Below are 17,041 nucleotides of genomic sequence, written 5' to 3'. Positions count from 1 at the left end.
AAGAAAGAAAGAAAAAGGGAGAATCTAATTAAGTCCGTACACTCATGGAACTGCTTCTGTAAGTGGAACAGTGAGGTGGCAATTCTACCTCCGCCCTCCCTCCCTCCCTCCCTCCCTCCCTCCACCCACCCCACCCCCAATCTCAAAATCTGCTCCAGAGGCTTGGGAGACAATCTGGAGCAGTGGCTGCAGAAGGAAGAAGTCCTGTTGCTCGAGCAGATGTCTGATTGTGCAATACTGGATTCTGCCCCAAGTCCCCCCCTCTTTTTGAGGGGGGGGGCTGGGTCATCTCTATATTTTTGACCAAATGTAGCCTAGATTTCAACAGAAAAGTCATCATATAGGTGTATTTGATATTTAAAAATATATTGACGAGTGAATAACACCTTCACTCCTCATGCTGTGCTTTCCAAGAGTATTATAAAAATTATGCACATCTTTATCAACATTTGCTGTGTAACAGCACTGATAGTAGAAGAAGCTTTGTTTATGGTAATGCGTGTGAAATTCAAGGCTATGCAAGTGAATGCATTAATATTCATAGAATATAAAAGGGGGACATTGCCATTAAAATTCAAGCTATTGTTTCATAAAGGTAGCAAACTATGCTCAATATATATCTTCAATATATTTTTTTAAAAAAACTCCCTTTAAAGCTACTCAAATTATAGATGAATAGCAAACATATATTACAGTTTTATAAATGGAACTTTTTGCTCTGCATTTGAATCCTAAATGAATTGCCTTTGATGGATTTTTGTTTTAATCTCCGCACTGATATAGCTGGACTATTTTTTTTTAAAGTCTGTATAAATCCTTTCAAAAGAGCCTGTAATTCTGTAGAAAAGAAAGGAAGGGGTTACAAAACATCTGAATGTCAGTTTAGTCGCAAAATGCTTGAAAAAATCTCAAGTAACCTTTCTTGGTTTCGATTATTGGCATAATTTAAAGCAAACATTCAGGTGCTAATAATTTGCACAATGAACCTTGTCCTGATTTGTTTTTCAGTGCTATGTAATCGGCATTGTCACAATGGGGGAAAATGTGTGGCGCCAGATCAATGTGAATGCAAACCCGGATGGAGCAGCCCTTTGTGTGAGACAGGTAAGCATGTACATAGGTGTATGAGACGTTCATTTTTGCTCACAAAACATGTGAGTATGCCCTGTTTGAAGCCTTGAATGCAAGCATTAGGACACATCCGCCAAAATATTCACAAATTATCAAACACATGCTCACATTCATCTTGTTCCTGATTCCCAGTTCAATTTGTGCAAATTTCCTAATTTGCGCAAATTTGCTCAGTAGACTGAAAAAGTAGGCTGGGAAAGACTCCTGCCTGAAACCCTGGAAAGCAATAGCCAGTCAATACAGACAACACTGAGCTATATGGACTGTTGATCTGTACTTGCTTATAAGGGAGTTTCCTGTGTTCCTAAGCAATAACTTTGATCTGCCCTTTGAAAGGTATATATGGCAAGTCTGTACAACATGTGATGCACCAAGCCAAATGGAACCCACAAGCCATTTATGGCACCCTATAAATGACTCAATAAAAACTGTGGTCCTAGGAAATGGTCTGAGAGGACATGATCCATCTTGCTAAGCTAAGCCAGTCTAGGTCTGGTCAGTCCCTGGATGAGAGGCCATATGCAAACCTCATATCTGCCACCTTGAGTTCCATAATGGAAGAAAGGTGGGATTTAAATGTCCTAAATAAATGCAATATAAACCTTCTGTTTCTTCTGCCTGCTGATACCACCTGCTTTGGTTATTAAGCATTTGGCAGGCCACAACATACAAATGGTGGGCTGCACTGATAGATGACAAATTGATAGAACCATATATGACAGTTCTGATACATGATGTAATAAGAAGGGTGCCATACTTCACTTTCTGATTGACATGCAATGAGAAATCAAATCATAGCACAAATATAGTGGTTGGGCTGGCTCTGTGGCTACTCAGGAAAGCAATCTTCCACAACCAGAGATGCTGGACCCTGGACAAGCAGGATGACTCTTTCCAAGTTATTTTTATAACTGGTATTATCATGCAACTAAAATGCAATGGAAGCTGAAATACACTAACCCTGGAGATTTTGAGGATTGTAGCCTATGGTTCTAGCATGGAGCTGAGCACATGAACTGATCAGTTTGTGTGAATCATGGTTATATCTCTGGCATCTTGGACTAAGATTGCACTCTGTCCCAGCCCATTCAGATATTTTCTATAATAATAGTCTGAATGAATTGTACATCTTCATCATGTAATCCAGAGGAAATTAGGCACACATTTGTATTTATGTATTTCAGACCAATTGGTTTCAATGGCAATTAGCTGCATCTAATTTTCTCTGGATTGTGCTGGATGTTTTTTTTTTCCCCTCAAGATTTTTATTTATTTTGGCTACATATAATGCTCATTGATTGCAGGGGACAATTCTGTATGCCTAATTAATTACATTCATACAAGCTACTGCCTCCTATAGAACAGCCTATAGATTTGTTCAGATCACAGCACAAACCTTGAAATGCTTATTTATAAACACGCCCATTTGATCCACAAACCAATAAAACAAGCCAGCTTTCCCTTAAGGTGTTTTTGTCCTGTTGAAGTCAGGGAGGCCGAGATGACTTGTACACACAAATGCTAGTTTAAATGCTTTATAGATTTTCTTGACAGACTCCTCAAATTCTTTACAGCAAATACAATGCAGACATCTTATGCTGTGATCAATAGCATTATGGAGGATAAGGCTAACAGTAGCTACTAGTCCTGATGGCTCTATGCTACCTTCAGTATCAGGGGCAGTGTGCCTATGGACACCAGTTGCTGGGGAACATGAGCAGGAGTGTGCTATTGCACTCATGTCCTGTTTGTGGGCTTCCCACAGTTAGCCAGCTGTCTTACTTCCACAGTGCCCCCCCCCAAAAAAAAACCCCACGGTTGTCTGAAACTCCCTTAGAAATACACATTGGTCTAGGAGAAAGATTGCAAAACCAATATTAAATAAAGCATAGTGCTGGTAGAGGGAGAAAATCATCTTGATTCTCACAATCCAATTTTGACTTAGGTGTACTTTTCCATTGTGGCCCTGTTTAAAACAAGTACTTCATTTTTTTATTAAAAGCCGGGGGGCGGGGTGTCTCCCTTTAAATAAAGGATTTCTTTTCTTTTCTGTACAGCTGTTTGTAATCCTGTTTGTCTAAATGGTGGGACCTGCATCCGACCAAATACATGTGCTTGTCCATATGGTTTCTTTGGACCTCAGTGTCAGTCTGGTAAGCTGGTACAGTATAAGTCGAATGACACAAATATACCACCCTCCCCCAATTATTTCTTGTCTTCACCAATTATTTATTACATCCACGCATGTTACGATTTCATCCAAAATAAATCCTATACCATTTGGATGGCATATTATTTTGATCATGTGTATAATATTTTAACTGAACTGGTATTATAGTTTTAAATTGTTCTATACTATTTTTAACAACAAAGTGGAATGTGTGAAAAATATATTGAGCGTACCACTACAAGCAGATTTGTAATTTGTAATTAACTGAACTTCAAAGTATATGTCAGCAAAATGTCACACATTATAGAAGATAGCATTTGTTATTCCACATCCTAGTATTCCAGTTATACGAAAGAGCCTGATACTCACCCGCATTAATCTAAATTCAGTGTAAATGAGAAGGGCACAGTATAACCCACTTTGCTGCTTTCCCATCCAGGAGCTGAACTCTCACTAACTTATTTGCTTTTACACCCACAGAAACCGACCTCGAAGGGTCTCCCCCCCCCCCGCTTTTGGATATGTGATATAAATTGTGGGTTACAAATGCAATATTTTTCTCCTAATCTAATCTAGTCTAATCTAATCTAATCACAAGACTTTTAGCATTCTGAACACTTGTAACACATTTACTGGGAGAGTTTTTAGGCCATTGCAACAATCCATAATTCCTTCCTGGTCAATGTGTTATAGCTGTTTCAAAGACTAGACATGTTGTGGTATATAACCTGTTCCATTCTTTTATAATTTCTGTGTTTTGCTCTGCCCTGCGTTCCACTCCTCCTACATAATGGTTTAACTAGGAAAATTATTTCTGGAATAATAAAACATGCACAGTTTGCCATAGCTTTCAGTTATTTCAGCTCATTGGCATATTTCCCTCCTCTGCATTATCTATGTTGATCTGTGCATTTTTCGGACACTGAAAAAAGCCATCTTTATATGATCATACACATGATCTCATTGACCAGATCTGTACAATTGCCGCAGCTCGTTGTTGCTTGTTTAAGCCATGACAGGTTGCCTGTTCAGGCCCTGGCCTGTCATATTGTGCAAACCCAGTGAGAGTGGGTTGTTGGCATGGTTAACAAACCACCCAAGCCCCTAAAACAGCCCATGGGTTTTCAATGGGTTGTTAACCACGCCAACAACCCACCCTCGTCGAGTTTGCACAATACAACAAGCCGCGGCGGGATATAAATGTAAAAGATGGAATACAGATGTAACAATTAATTAATTGCTGAAATGCTGAACTGCAGATAGTGCTGCTGCCTGACCACTTTCCAGTGAGGCCAGGAGGCCCTCAGGATCCCTGAATCTGGCCCTTAGTAGTGCTTCATGACTAACCTTTTTCCAGTACTGCCACACCTCCATCATGACCGAAGACAAACACAAAACAAAACTGACTAGTACAAAGGGCACTAGTTATAACAAAACCAAACCCAGGAATTCTAAACTGCACACAACTGGAACACACAAGTATAAATTACATAATACTGTAATTCAAGGGGACAAAAAAACTGTGTGTGTACAAAAAAGGACCACAAAAGTAACAGCACAATACAAACAGAATTACAAAATGTAGATAAAGCTGGCGAACAGTAATTAATAGCAGCTGGAAGAACTGTGCTGTGGAAGTTGTGGCATTCAGTTTTTACAGGAATCCAGATATACTCCTGTCTCACAACAGGCTTCCTCAGAAGCGAAAATCATTCAAACTGAAAAGAAAGACATCACATATCCATAGGCCGATCTATGTTGCACCTGCCACCGCAATGAATTCAGTGTCCCATTGGGTTAAATGCTTTCGCATTAAAATGTGATTATTCACACTCACCCATTTTCCCCATTGCAGTGCTTCATTGAATGCACGAGCTCGGTTCACACTCAAGTGCTGTGCTGTTTTCCTGCTGTTTTCCTGCGCGTACCTGTCTGATCTCGGATGCTAAGCAGGGTTGGCCCCGGTCAGTAGTTGGATGGGCGACCAAAGATTCACAACTTTGAAGCTTCAAAGATCATGCCAGAATTAGAAAAAAAAAAAAACATCACGGAGAAGCCAAACAACAACATCCGGAGTAGGGGATAGGAAGGGGTAAAACTTAATCTCATTTGAAGGGATAGAATAACCCCCTGCTCAGTGCAGGAAGCCTGATTCCCAGGCAGTCGCCCATCCAACAACTGACCGGGGCCAATCCCACTTAGCTTCTGAGATCAGACAAGCACACGCACATCCAGCCCTTTGCTTGTTGCTGAGGAAATGGGGGCTGCTGAGGAAGCTATGTGATCAGTAGCCGGAAGAAGACATGGGGCCATCGAAAGCTGTGATTGGACAGGAGGGAAATACAAACACCGCCATATATGGACAGGCAGAGGAGGGGACTATGACCGGATACGGTAGCGAAGGCAGAAAATCAGTAGGGATGGCGGAGAATTTCTCCCCGAAACTTCGGGGGGCCGAGCGCCAACGTGTTCGGCCCCCTGAACAAGTTTCGGGGAGAAATCCTCCGCCCCCCCGCCCCCCCCCGGGACGGGACTTACCTTCCCTGAATGTCCCTCCCGGCAGCGGGTCCGGCTGGCGGTTCGTCCGGTGTTCGAGCGGGGCGGGAGCGGCAGCCGGTCTTTCGACCGGCTGCCGCCCCCGCCATTGCAATGAAAGAAAAAAAAAAAAAACACGTCCCCTGATAGGTAGGGGTGAACGAAAGTCACTTACCTTTTCTCGCAGCTTTTTCGCAGTGGGGGGGAGCGCTTCGTTGCTCCCCCCGTGAAGTTCAGGCCGGGGGGGGAGGCTTCCCGCCTCGCCCGGCCGAAATTCAGGCCGGGGAGGAGGCTTCCCGCCTCGCCCGGCCGCGAACACCAAAGTAAAAAAAAAAAAAAAAACACGTCCCCTGATAGGCTACGTGACAATTCACGTAGCCTATCACGGCTAGATCTGGAAAGTCAGCCGTGATAGGCTACGTGAATCGTCACGTAGCCTATCACGGGTGACTTTAAAAAAAAAAAAAAGCGCGTACGCGAATGGCGGCCCCCATAGGGAGCCGCCATTCGCGTTCCTTATTTAGTTGCTGTAGTCTACGTCAATGTTTACGTAGACTATGGCGAAAATAAGGGCAACGCAAATAGGGTTTTTTTTTTTTTTTTTACTTTCGTGTTCGCGGCCGGGCGAGGTGGGAAGCCTCCTCCCCGGCCTGAATTTCGGCCGGGCGAGGCGGGAAGCCTCCCCCCCCCGGCCTGAATTTCGGCCGGGCGAGGCGGGAAGCCTCCCCCCCCCGGCCTGAAATTCGCGGGGGGAGCAGCGAAGCGCTCCCCCCCACCGCGAACAAGCTGCAAGAAAAGGTAAGTGACTTTCGTCCACCCCTAAAAATCAGAGCACATTAAGGGGAAATACTGGGATATTAGGGTACTGAAAGCAGGAGCACGGAAGTGGGAAATTCCGGTTCCAATTCGAGGCGGCTACTGAGTCGTGTGAAAGGCAAGTGGTGAAACCTCATTGGAAGTGAAAAAAGGTGGTAAGTGTAGATCCAGCCCATATTAGTACCCTGTACACTGTAAATAATATTATCCCCATTGAAGCTTGCACATCAATACATAACAATGTTTCAATCTGGATAGACCTAATAGACAAACACAAACAGCAGTGAAAACGCAAGCTGTACTAGTCCATGGGCTGGGCACTGCCTTGCCAAACTCCATTTTATCGCATCAGACTGCTATAGCCTATTTTGTAGTTTTCAGTTCTGTTACTAGTAGTGTTACTTCCTTTCTTTACTTTTTTCAATTAGCTTTTTGCAATCCTCCTTGCAAGAACAATGGACAGTGTATGAGAAACAACCTGTGCTCCTGTATGGAAGGTTATGTTGGAAGAAGGTGTCAGAAAAGTAAGTTTTTCACTTCTCTTTAACTTTCCATATATCTCCTGCCTTACAAATACATTATTGCCCAGGGAGGTTTCTTATTATAAGCATGTTAAACAGGACATTTAGCTTGGATTAATGTACTAATCTTCCATTTTTATATCATAGCACGTATATCAGTAGCCTTCCTAACAAAAGGAAGCACATCCTAATACTGGAGGTTTGCTTATACCATGTCCCAGTGTATTAATGGCACTATCATAGCATCAAAGAAAGGAAAGAGCTTAAGCCCATTTGGTTCAGATCCTGTCTATGTATATATTTAAACTCATTCCAAGTGAACCGAGCAAATCTTTAGTGTGAGATGAGCTAATTAGATGGCATTAAACTTAGTTGGGAAAATGATTAAAACCCAATCCACAGCCACTGACTGAGACCATTTAAAATGTCACTGCGCTATCCTTCTAACCTAATTAATACAGTTAGTTAATACGGTTTTTGCTTTGCTTCTTTGTTCCTATCAGTCATAGCTCTCTCTACACCTTAGCATATCTATTCATATTTGATTCCTGTATCCTTAAGGGGGATTTGTTATTTTGGCAGTTGTACAAATTCTGCAGCACTTTCCTATGTCTTTCATTTGGGGAATTTAAGACAGGCGGAAATTCATTCTCTCCAATCCTAATCCCACCCCCCCTTGACATAAACACATACCAATTTGAAAGTGGCAAAGAGGGAGCAGTGAAACAGACACATGTGGCATAAAAAAGCTGTACTTTTCCAAAGCACTTTATCTTTCACACAGAGAAAAAAAAAAAAGCAGTACAAACTTTCCTTCCAGCAATGCAAGCTGCCTCACTTCCCACATTGCCTTGCTTGCTGTTACACCCTTCAGCTGAGAGAACATTTCAGCAATATACACAACCAGATAGTAGGGCATGGCTGAAGGAATCTGGCAGGAAAACTTGTGGGGAGAGGACAGGAGAGAGATAATGCCTTAGGTTTGGCATCTTGTTTGTAAGGTCAAGGTACATTAGAAAAGTGCTGTTTCTTTCTACCTTAAAAATATAGATTACTATGGTTTCTCAAAGCAGGTCAGCAGGGGTGGGAGGAATCAGTTAGCACTGACTACTGTCTTAGGAAGTTTTCCCCTCATTTGTCTAACTGTGCCTACCTACACGTTATTGCTTCCACCGATTTACACCACTTTCAAGATATTTGCTGAAAGATTTTTCTGCATTTTTTATGGAAAGTTTTGAGGTAGCCAGGTAGCTTATTGGCAGAGGCTCTTATAAAGCATATTATAATTCAGATGTTTGCCTTTCTGAGTATATTAAACCAATACAGAAATGGTCTGTGGCCCCTTGTTAACTATACAATGTATCTGTGTGCCTGCCTAGAGCAATGGCAGAAATACACGTTACACGCAAGTGAGAAAACCCCAATGGATGCTTTAGGATCTGGAACAGAGAAATTTTAGGAGGGTGCTCACTCAACCATTGTCTCAGCTGGGGGGGGGGGTGTTCCTTTGCAACATCTTGCCAGGATCCTACATGTATATTTACCTTCACAAATATGCATGTGGAAGGAACTCCACAAGGGAAGGAAATAACTTGGGGTTGAGATGTAGCAGAAAAACAATGGATAGGGAAAGGGTTCAGCCTCTTTCTCCACTCAAAATCATTCCTCCAGACTGGGGCTGGTTTGCCCCAATAGAAGCAGCTGCTGAGATCTCATTACATGCTTTTCAATGTAACATGTAATTCCACCCCTATGGATTCATTTTCCAGGGATGGCTCTATGATGAGGCAAATTGAAGCACTTGCCTCTTCCCCACCCCACCCATGCTATCACTACTAACCTTACTTGCAGCCTGCCATTTTCTTCCTTCAGCCAAATTTGGAGTGTTGCAGACCAACGTGGTCCCTGGACACCCCATTGGGGAGGGAGGGGTGCCCACCCCAATCTGCTAGGAAGAGGAAGGATGCCAAAATAGCACCAAGCAAATGGCACCTCTTCCTACATTTTCCCACTTGCCTTCACTGTGCTGTTTCATCCTCTTTGGCTAAAAGGAGACACAGTGGTACACACCCCTCAGTCACCCCCCACCCCAATCCTTTAGCTGCACCTTTCCAAGGGGGTGTTTAGTGTTGTCCATTTTGAAAGGGGCGAGGTAGGGAAAAATCTTAACAGGGTATATATCGTTAATGGTGTAAGCAAAGGAGCTGCTCCTACCTTTGACTTCACTGCTTCCTCCTCCTTCTAGTTTGATGTTTGCCCAGTCTAAAAAACAGTACACATTTAGCTGAGCAGTTGGCCTTGGTTGGAGTATGTGTGTTTGTGCTGACTCCTAGCTTGGATAAAAAAAAATACCTAACGACGCCTGTGTTCTGCAGCTTTTGATTCTCCCCTGCCAACATCTACCATGGATTCACTTGATCTGGGACTTGGCTTGCCTTGTGACCCAGAGTGATCTGCTTTGCATGGATTTTGTGTCTTTGTGTATTCACTAATAGTCCTGTAGGTAGACTCACCTGTTTGCTTTAAGTGTACTTTTTCTGGATTTGTGCATGTGACATGTCTGGAATAAAATCCTATGTGCAAGTCTTATTAAAATCAATGGAACTTTCTTTTGAGGAACAACATGGATAGGGTCAACCTGCATAAGTAATTCCTCATGGGTAAATGCAGCAAAAGGGCATGTTTGGGGGTGATACGAAGTAGCTCTCTTTTGAGTGGACAGTACTGACTCCATTTTGAGACACACACAGCCAAAAAGCCAGGCATCTTCATCCCCAGCCTCAGCAAAGGTGGAAGAAAGGCAGAAGTGGGGTTGAGAGCAACATGCAAGACTAAATCAAGCAACTCAGTTTCTAATGGACTTCTTAAAATGCATTCCCCAAAGGCAAAGGTGGGGGTCAAAATTCAGTAAAACATGAATGTGCTAGATAGCAAGAGTGATATCTGGTAAGTTACCTACTCAACTACCTGCAATATGCTTCCATTGTTGAACTCCAGCCTTGATATCTGTCTTTACTTTTTGTTAAAAGAGTAAGAGATAGTAGTAAGTAGCACTTTGTTTTGGGCGAGTACAGCCGTCATCCCCAAGCACCCGTCTTTTGTTATACGGGATGGAAGGCCAACTCAGTCTTTCTCCCATAGCAAGTAGCACCATTTCCAGTGCTTCTGAGCAGCGTCTGGCTGATCAGAGTTGTAATGTCACTGCCTTTCTCTGAAGTGTATAAGAAGTAGGCATGGCAGAGAATTCCACCATGGATCTCGGTGAGGCCAAATGCCAGTGCATTCGGCCCCCCGAAATCCATGGCGGAACAAAGCACCCCCACTCCCCCACCCTGCAAAATGGGCCCGGAATGGAGCATCTACCGGCTGCCGTCCGTGCTGCATTGCGGATGGCGGCCACGTGTGCGGCCACCATTCGCTTCTTCCATATAGCCATGGTAGGCTACGTAAATAATTACGTAGCCTATCACAGCTAATGCAGGGATGCCATTTCCATCCCTGTGGAAGCCGTGATAAGCTACATAAGTATTTATGTAGCCTATCACGGCAAAACTAAGGGAACGCAAATGGCGGCCGCTATGGTGGCCGCTATTTGCATTCCCTTTTTTTCCGCCATGATAGGCTACGTAAATATTTACGTAGCCTATCACGGCAAAACTAGGGATGTATGAAAGTGACTTACCTTTCCGCGGATTATGCTGATGCTGGGGGGGAGGCATTCCATCCCTCCCCCCAGAATCCTGGCTGGGGGGGGGAGGTGCTTCATTCCTCCCCCCATCGGAATCCTGGCCGGCTGGCTCCGCTCCGCAGGGATTCTACGGAGCTGCCGGCCAGCTCCGCCAGCAGCCGGACATCCAGCCGTTGGCTAGCAGGGACGCAAATGGTGGCGGCCGTAGCTGCCACCGTTTGCATCCCTGCAGTCAGCCGTGATAGGCTGTGTAAATGTTTACGTAGCCTATCACGGCTGATTTTAAAAAAAAAAGCGCATACGCAAATGGCGGTGGCCATGGCCGCCGCCATTTGCGTTCTTTATTTTGGCATGTCTTAGTCTATGTAAACATTTACATAGACTAAGACGGCGAAAATAAGGGGAACGCAAATAACGTAGCGTCTACGCTATTTGCGTTCCCCTTATTTTTGCCGTCTTAGTCTACGTAAATGTTTACGTAGACTAAGACGTGCCAAAATAAGGAAAGCAAATGGCGGCGGCCATGGCCGCCGCCAGTTGCATACGCGCATTTTTGTTTTGTTTTTTTAAGTCAGCCGTGATAGGCTATGTAAACATTTACGTAGCCTATCACGGTGTTTTTTTAAAATCTAGCCGTGATAGGCTATGTAAATCTTTATGTAGCCTATCACGTTTTTTTTTTTTTTTTAACTGGAAATGGCGGCGGCAGCAGCCGGTTGGGAAGACCGGCCACCGCCGCCGCCGCTGAAGCTGCCGCCGGAGCTGCTGCAACCGCCACCAGGAAGATCTGCCCAAGGTAAGTCCCGTCCCGGGGGACGGGGGGGCGGGCCGTTCTGCCACCGATTTCGGGGGGCTGAATGCGCTGGCATTCGGCCTCCCCGAGATCCGTGGCGGAACTTTCGTACATCCCTAGGCAAAACAGAGGGGCGCAGATGGCATAGTGGCCGCCATTTGCACCCCTCTGTTATGCCGTAATAGGCTACGTAAATATTTACATAGCCTATCACGGTGGGAAAAAAAGGGAACACAAATGGCAGCCGCCGTAGCCGCCACCATTTACATTTGCTGTTTTTTTTTTTTCATCCCCTACACAGGACGCCATTTGCGTCCGCACCAGCCCAGCAGCGTCTGGAGGCCCCACTGCAGGTTGGCCTGGCAGGCGGCTCCACGGCCCGGCTGCAGAGCAGAGCCAGCCAGGCAGGATTCTGGGGGGAGGAACAGATCACCTCTCCTCCCATCAAGGATTCTGGGGGGAGGAACGGATTGCCTCCCCCCACCTACGGAATCCGGTGGAGCCAGGTAAGTGGGGTTTCATACACCCGCCTCAGGATGGGGCATTCCCTCTTCCTAGAGGTGTGGGGCCATGCTGCTGAAACCACTAGGTGCCTTGCCCCTCTAGGGCAAGGCACCTAGTGCCACACTAGTGCCACACTGCTGCTGAAATCACTCAAGAGTCTCTCCTCCCAGAGGAAAGACTCCATGCTGAAATAGCTGAAATCACTAAGCTCCTTGCTTGCCAGAGCAAGGTGCCAACAGTGGGTGCTTTGCCTCCCCATGTCAAGGCTCTCTGCTTTCCTTCTGCTTCACCTGAAACCAGGAATTACAATGCACACTAGTTCCTGTCTTCAGGAAAGGGCTTCAGCCCAAGGAAAGGTATAATTGTTTTAGAAAGTCTTGGTACAAAGTGTAGCCTCCACACCTGCTTTTCCATCTGTGTGTGTGTGTGTGTGTGCGCGCATGCGCGCAATCGCGTGCAGGCTTCAGGCCTCTGGAAGACTCCTTCCCACAGTCTTGAAAGCTAGGGGTGGACGAAAGTGACTTACCTGTCCTCGAAGCTTGTTCGCGGTGGGGGGGAGCAGGAGGTCGTTCCACCACAGATTCCAGGGGGCCGGATTCTAAAGAATCCGGCCTCACTGGAATCCGTGGCAGAATTCTCTGCCATCCCTAATCACGGCTAAAGTGGGGATGCAAATGGCGGCCACTACGCCATTTGTGTCCCTGCTTTTGCCATAATAGGCTATTTAAGTATCTATGTAGCCTATTACGGTGAAAGACAGGGACGCAAATGGCGTAGCGGTAATAGGCTACGTAAATATTTATGTAGCCTATCACGGCTACAGCAGGGACACAAATGGTGTAGGGGACGCCATTTGCGTCCCTGCTTTAGCCATGATAGGCTACATAAATATATACGTAGCCTATCACGGCCTAGCATAGGGACGTAAATGGCATCCCCTATGCAGGACGCCATTTGCGTCCGCAGCAGCCCAGCAGCGGATGGACCCCCTGCTGCAGATCGGCCCAGCCAGCAGCTCCGCGAACTGGCCACAGAGCGGAGCCGGCCAGGCAGGATTCCGGGGGGGAAGACCAGATCGCCTCCCCCCCCATGGAACCAGGTAAGTGGGATGTTGCACACCCCTATCCTCTGCTTAGGGGTGGACGAAAGTCACTTACCTGTCCTCGAAGCTTGTTCGCGGTGGGGGGAGGCGCTTCGCTGCTCCCCCCGCGAAGTTCAGGCCGGGGGGGGAGGCTTCCCGCCTTGCCCGGCCGAAATTCAGGCCGGGGGGGAGGCTTCCTGCCTCGCCCGGCCGAAATTCAGGCTGGGGAGGAGGCGCCTCGCCTTGCCCGGCCGCGAACTCAAAAGTTTTTTTTAAAAAAAACAAACGCCCCCGTGATAGGCTACGTGACGATTAACGTAGCCTATCACGGCTAGATCTGCAAAGTCAGCCATGATAGGCTACGTTAATCGTCACGTAGCCTATCACGGGGGCATTTTTTTTTTCTTTTATTGCAATGGCAGTGGCAGCAGCCGGTCAAAAGACCGGCTGCCGCTCCCGCCCAGGACGAACACCCGCCGAACCGCCGGCCGGACCCGCCGCCGGGAGGGACATTCGGCAAAGGTAAGTCCCGTCCCGGGGGGGGGCGGGGGGGGCGGAGAATTTCTCCCCGAAACTTGTTCGGGGGGCCGAACTCGTTGGCGCTCGGCCCCCCGAAGTTTCGGGGAGAAATTCTCCGCCATCCCTACCTCTGCTGTGCTTCCCATGGCACCCATCTTTTGTTGGTGCCTGTGATGTTCCTGCCCCCAGGTTATACCTTCTTCAGCTTCCATTTGTTGAAACTGAAAAACTCCTCAGGACATGTGCCTCCACTTTGATCAGTTGTCTTCACTAACACACAAAGCTTCCGCCCCTTTTAGTCGCTGGGTTAAAGAGACCTGTATGCCAATTTTTTTAATCATTTATTTATTAAATTTATTAATCGCCCATCTGGCTGGTCACCCATCCACTCTGTGTGATGTACAGAGTGTATAATAGAACAGTTTAAAACAATAAAATTCTACAGTAAGAACATCATATTTCTAAAATTACCCTAACCCACCCCAAATGGCCCAATACAGGAGAAGTAACAAGGAAATATATTTTCTAATGTTAGCGCAATAAGACGAACCAACATGTGGGATTCTGTATTAAAAACAAACAAATAAAATTTATTAAACGCAAGAAAAGTTATATATACTATTATTAATAAATCTGTACTTGGTCCTAACCTACCTACTCTACCCCTTCTAAATCCTGATTCCAAAATCCCACTCACTAGATGTAGATTCTTCAGTCCCTAAGGCCCTATCTGACTAATGGTCAGCGCTCTCCTTTTAAAACCCCAGAATATTCTTACACATGCATTGCACACACACTCACATGTCCCTCCCACATCCACCTTTCACTCACTTCCAAGCGTTCTTTTAGCCCTGACTTACCTAGGTTTCACTGAACAATAAAACCAACACATTAATATAACAAGCATATGTTAGTGTCCATGCCAGTTTCTCAAATTGCCAAATGTGTGCATGGCTAAGAAAGGTTGCCTATTCCTGTTCTAGCCCACTGAACATAGTAGGACTTGCTTCTGAGTAAACATGTACAGGGTTGCACTGTCAATTTCTCAGAAAGCAAAGTAAAACAAAACATTTTAAAAGATGTTCCAAGAGATATTAGCGTATGTGTTTTTCAGTTAACTTTCTCAAAAATAATACTAATTCAAAATAATGTGTAGGACAGTGTCCCCCCTCCCTTCCTTGAAATGTATGGAAAAAAACAGATCAATCATATTTGACTGTTGAGCCAATTTCACATTTAATTTTCTTTTGCCAACGCAGAGCAAGTTATTACCATAACTATTCATGTGACCTCTCTTTCCGCCTAATTGGCATTGCTGCTTGCAGCCCCCATATTTTTCCTTGATCTCTTCAGCTCACCTGCCTTCACTGTTATGCCAGATGAGTTACGTAGTGCAGGGTGGGTCAAATAGATTTGTTATCTAAATAGTCCAGGCAGAACAGTGGATAAAAGACCAGCAAAATTCCCTTTCCTCCCATCCCTTCGTTGGCTTTAAGCATCCTGTTTCTAATTGCTAGGAATGGATTTCCTTTCCTCACTTTCAACTTCTGCTCCATACTGACAGTGTTGTACTTGGCACCATGTGGTCTGGTACCATGTGGTTCTAACTGTTTAATACTACAATCTAATACACTTAAGTGGGAGTATGTTCCATGGAACTCAATGGCTCTTACATCAAAGGACAAGACAGTAGGATTTATAAATCGATGTCAAAGCCATACTTCCATCACAATTGCTGTCTTAAACGTCGGGCCTGAAAGCAAATAAAAGCTCTCACATACACACACACATGCGTGCATACGCGCACACACACACACACACACACACCAGCTTTCTGCTGTAGCTGCTCCAGGTCCCTAGAACAACCGGTGCCATCCCAAGGAGCTGGTTTTTATCTGATCAGGTGGTGCATCTTCCCCCTCCCAGATGAGAACAGGTAACAGTCCATTCTGCCCAGGATTTTATAGGGCTTGTCTCACCTAGTTTCAGACTGTCATAAGACACACATACCTCCCTTCCTTCACCAAGGAGGAGAAGGGGGCCTTCTTTCTTGTCAGGAAAGACAGTTTCTCACAGCAGAGAAAAGGAGCATCCTTATCAGCAAGAAAAGCACACTCCATGCAAAGCAACTACTGTGCATTATCTAGAGTTGTTAGTAGCAAGAAGTGCTGACCTTCACTGTACAGCTATGAAAACCAACTCTAACTTCATAATAGTTGCCAACTGCTCTAGAAAATAAGTGTACATGTGCCATTAGACATGGCATATGACTCTGCGCAAGTTTGCACCTGATTCCTTGCTATTCTTCCAAAACCAAATCCAATACAGTTGCTCCTTGTCATGCCCCTGCCTCTGGGAAGAATCCTTGTCAGAGGATGATCTGGAGCCTCCTGAGCCAGATGTTTCTTGGGAACAAGCAGTTTCAGGGGATGCTGGGGTTGACCAAGAAGCTCCTGAGCCCTTGGAAGAGATGGCTTCAGATCTTCCCCCTCAAAAGGTGGAAAGCTCTGCTTCTGAGTCAGAGGGGGATGCTGAACCATCAGCCAGTTGCTGAGAATGCTGGCACCTGAAGGTCTTAGCACAGGCTAAGACCACAGTCAGGCGAAGGAGTGCTTGATTACAGAAAAAGACTCCTCAAGAGTAAAGGCCTCCTTGGGAGCAAGGCCCTCCTCACAAATAGAACTTTTGCCAGGTGACCAGTGATGAACTGCAGCTGAGCGCCCTCGGTGGAGCTCTGGCTACAAAAGCCTGCAGTTGAGAGCTACTGGCCGCTGGAACAACATCTTTCTATTAGTTCCAGTGCTTTGTTTCTTTGTTGCCCTGACCTTACTTCAAGACTGATTTTTTTAATTATTATTATTTAAAACATGTCTTGGCTGCCTTTCAGGTCAAAATTCCTCCCAAGGTGGCTTGGCTTACAGAAATAAAATACATAAACCTCTGTGCTGCTGACCTTTGTAACCTTGTTTGACTCTGCTCTTTTGTCTGTGTTGGACTGCTTATCTGTGCTCTAACCTTGGCCATGCCTCAGACCCTTCTCTTGGAACTTTCCTTCTTAACTGGTAACACTGTGTTTTGATCCTTGGCTGACTTGCTGTTGGATTTGTCCCTTTGTTTGCCCTAGCACTGAGCCTAATCCAGCAGTGAGTGCACTGCCAGGCCGAACTGTGTCCCATCCTGCAGACCAGAACATCGCCTTTATGAAATAACATTGGGTGTATGTCTACAATGTGCCTTTTTTTAACACATACATTTAAGGTCAAACCAGAGCTTGCAGGTTATA

At 45.4% G+C, this 17,041-nt stretch overlaps 1 protein-coding gene across 1 annotated transcript in view; it reads left to right on the top strand.

Annotated features, from left to right (window-relative positions):
• The window catches only part of LOC146358384 (von Willebrand factor D and EGF domain-containing protein-like), a 431,792-nt gene that overhangs the window by 306,483 nt on the left and 108,268 nt on the right, over positions 1 to 17,041 (top strand). The window contains 3 exon segments of the mRNA XM_084809588.1: positions 1,009 to 1,104; positions 3,189 to 3,284; positions 7,081 to 7,176. Of these exon segments, the coding sequence (XP_084665714.1) occupies positions 1,009 to 1,104; positions 3,189 to 3,284; positions 7,081 to 7,176 (288 nt within the window).

This window comes from Heloderma suspectum, chromosome 1 (assembly GCF_057233095.1).
Source record: "Heloderma suspectum isolate Gila_16-S chromosome 1, 16-S_ref, whole genome shotgun sequence".
Lineage (NCBI taxonomy): Eukaryota > Metazoa > Chordata > Lepidosauria > Squamata > Helodermatidae > Heloderma > Heloderma suspectum.
Note: the sequence above shows the minus strand (reverse complement) of the source record. Positions and strands in the feature narration are given on the sequence as shown.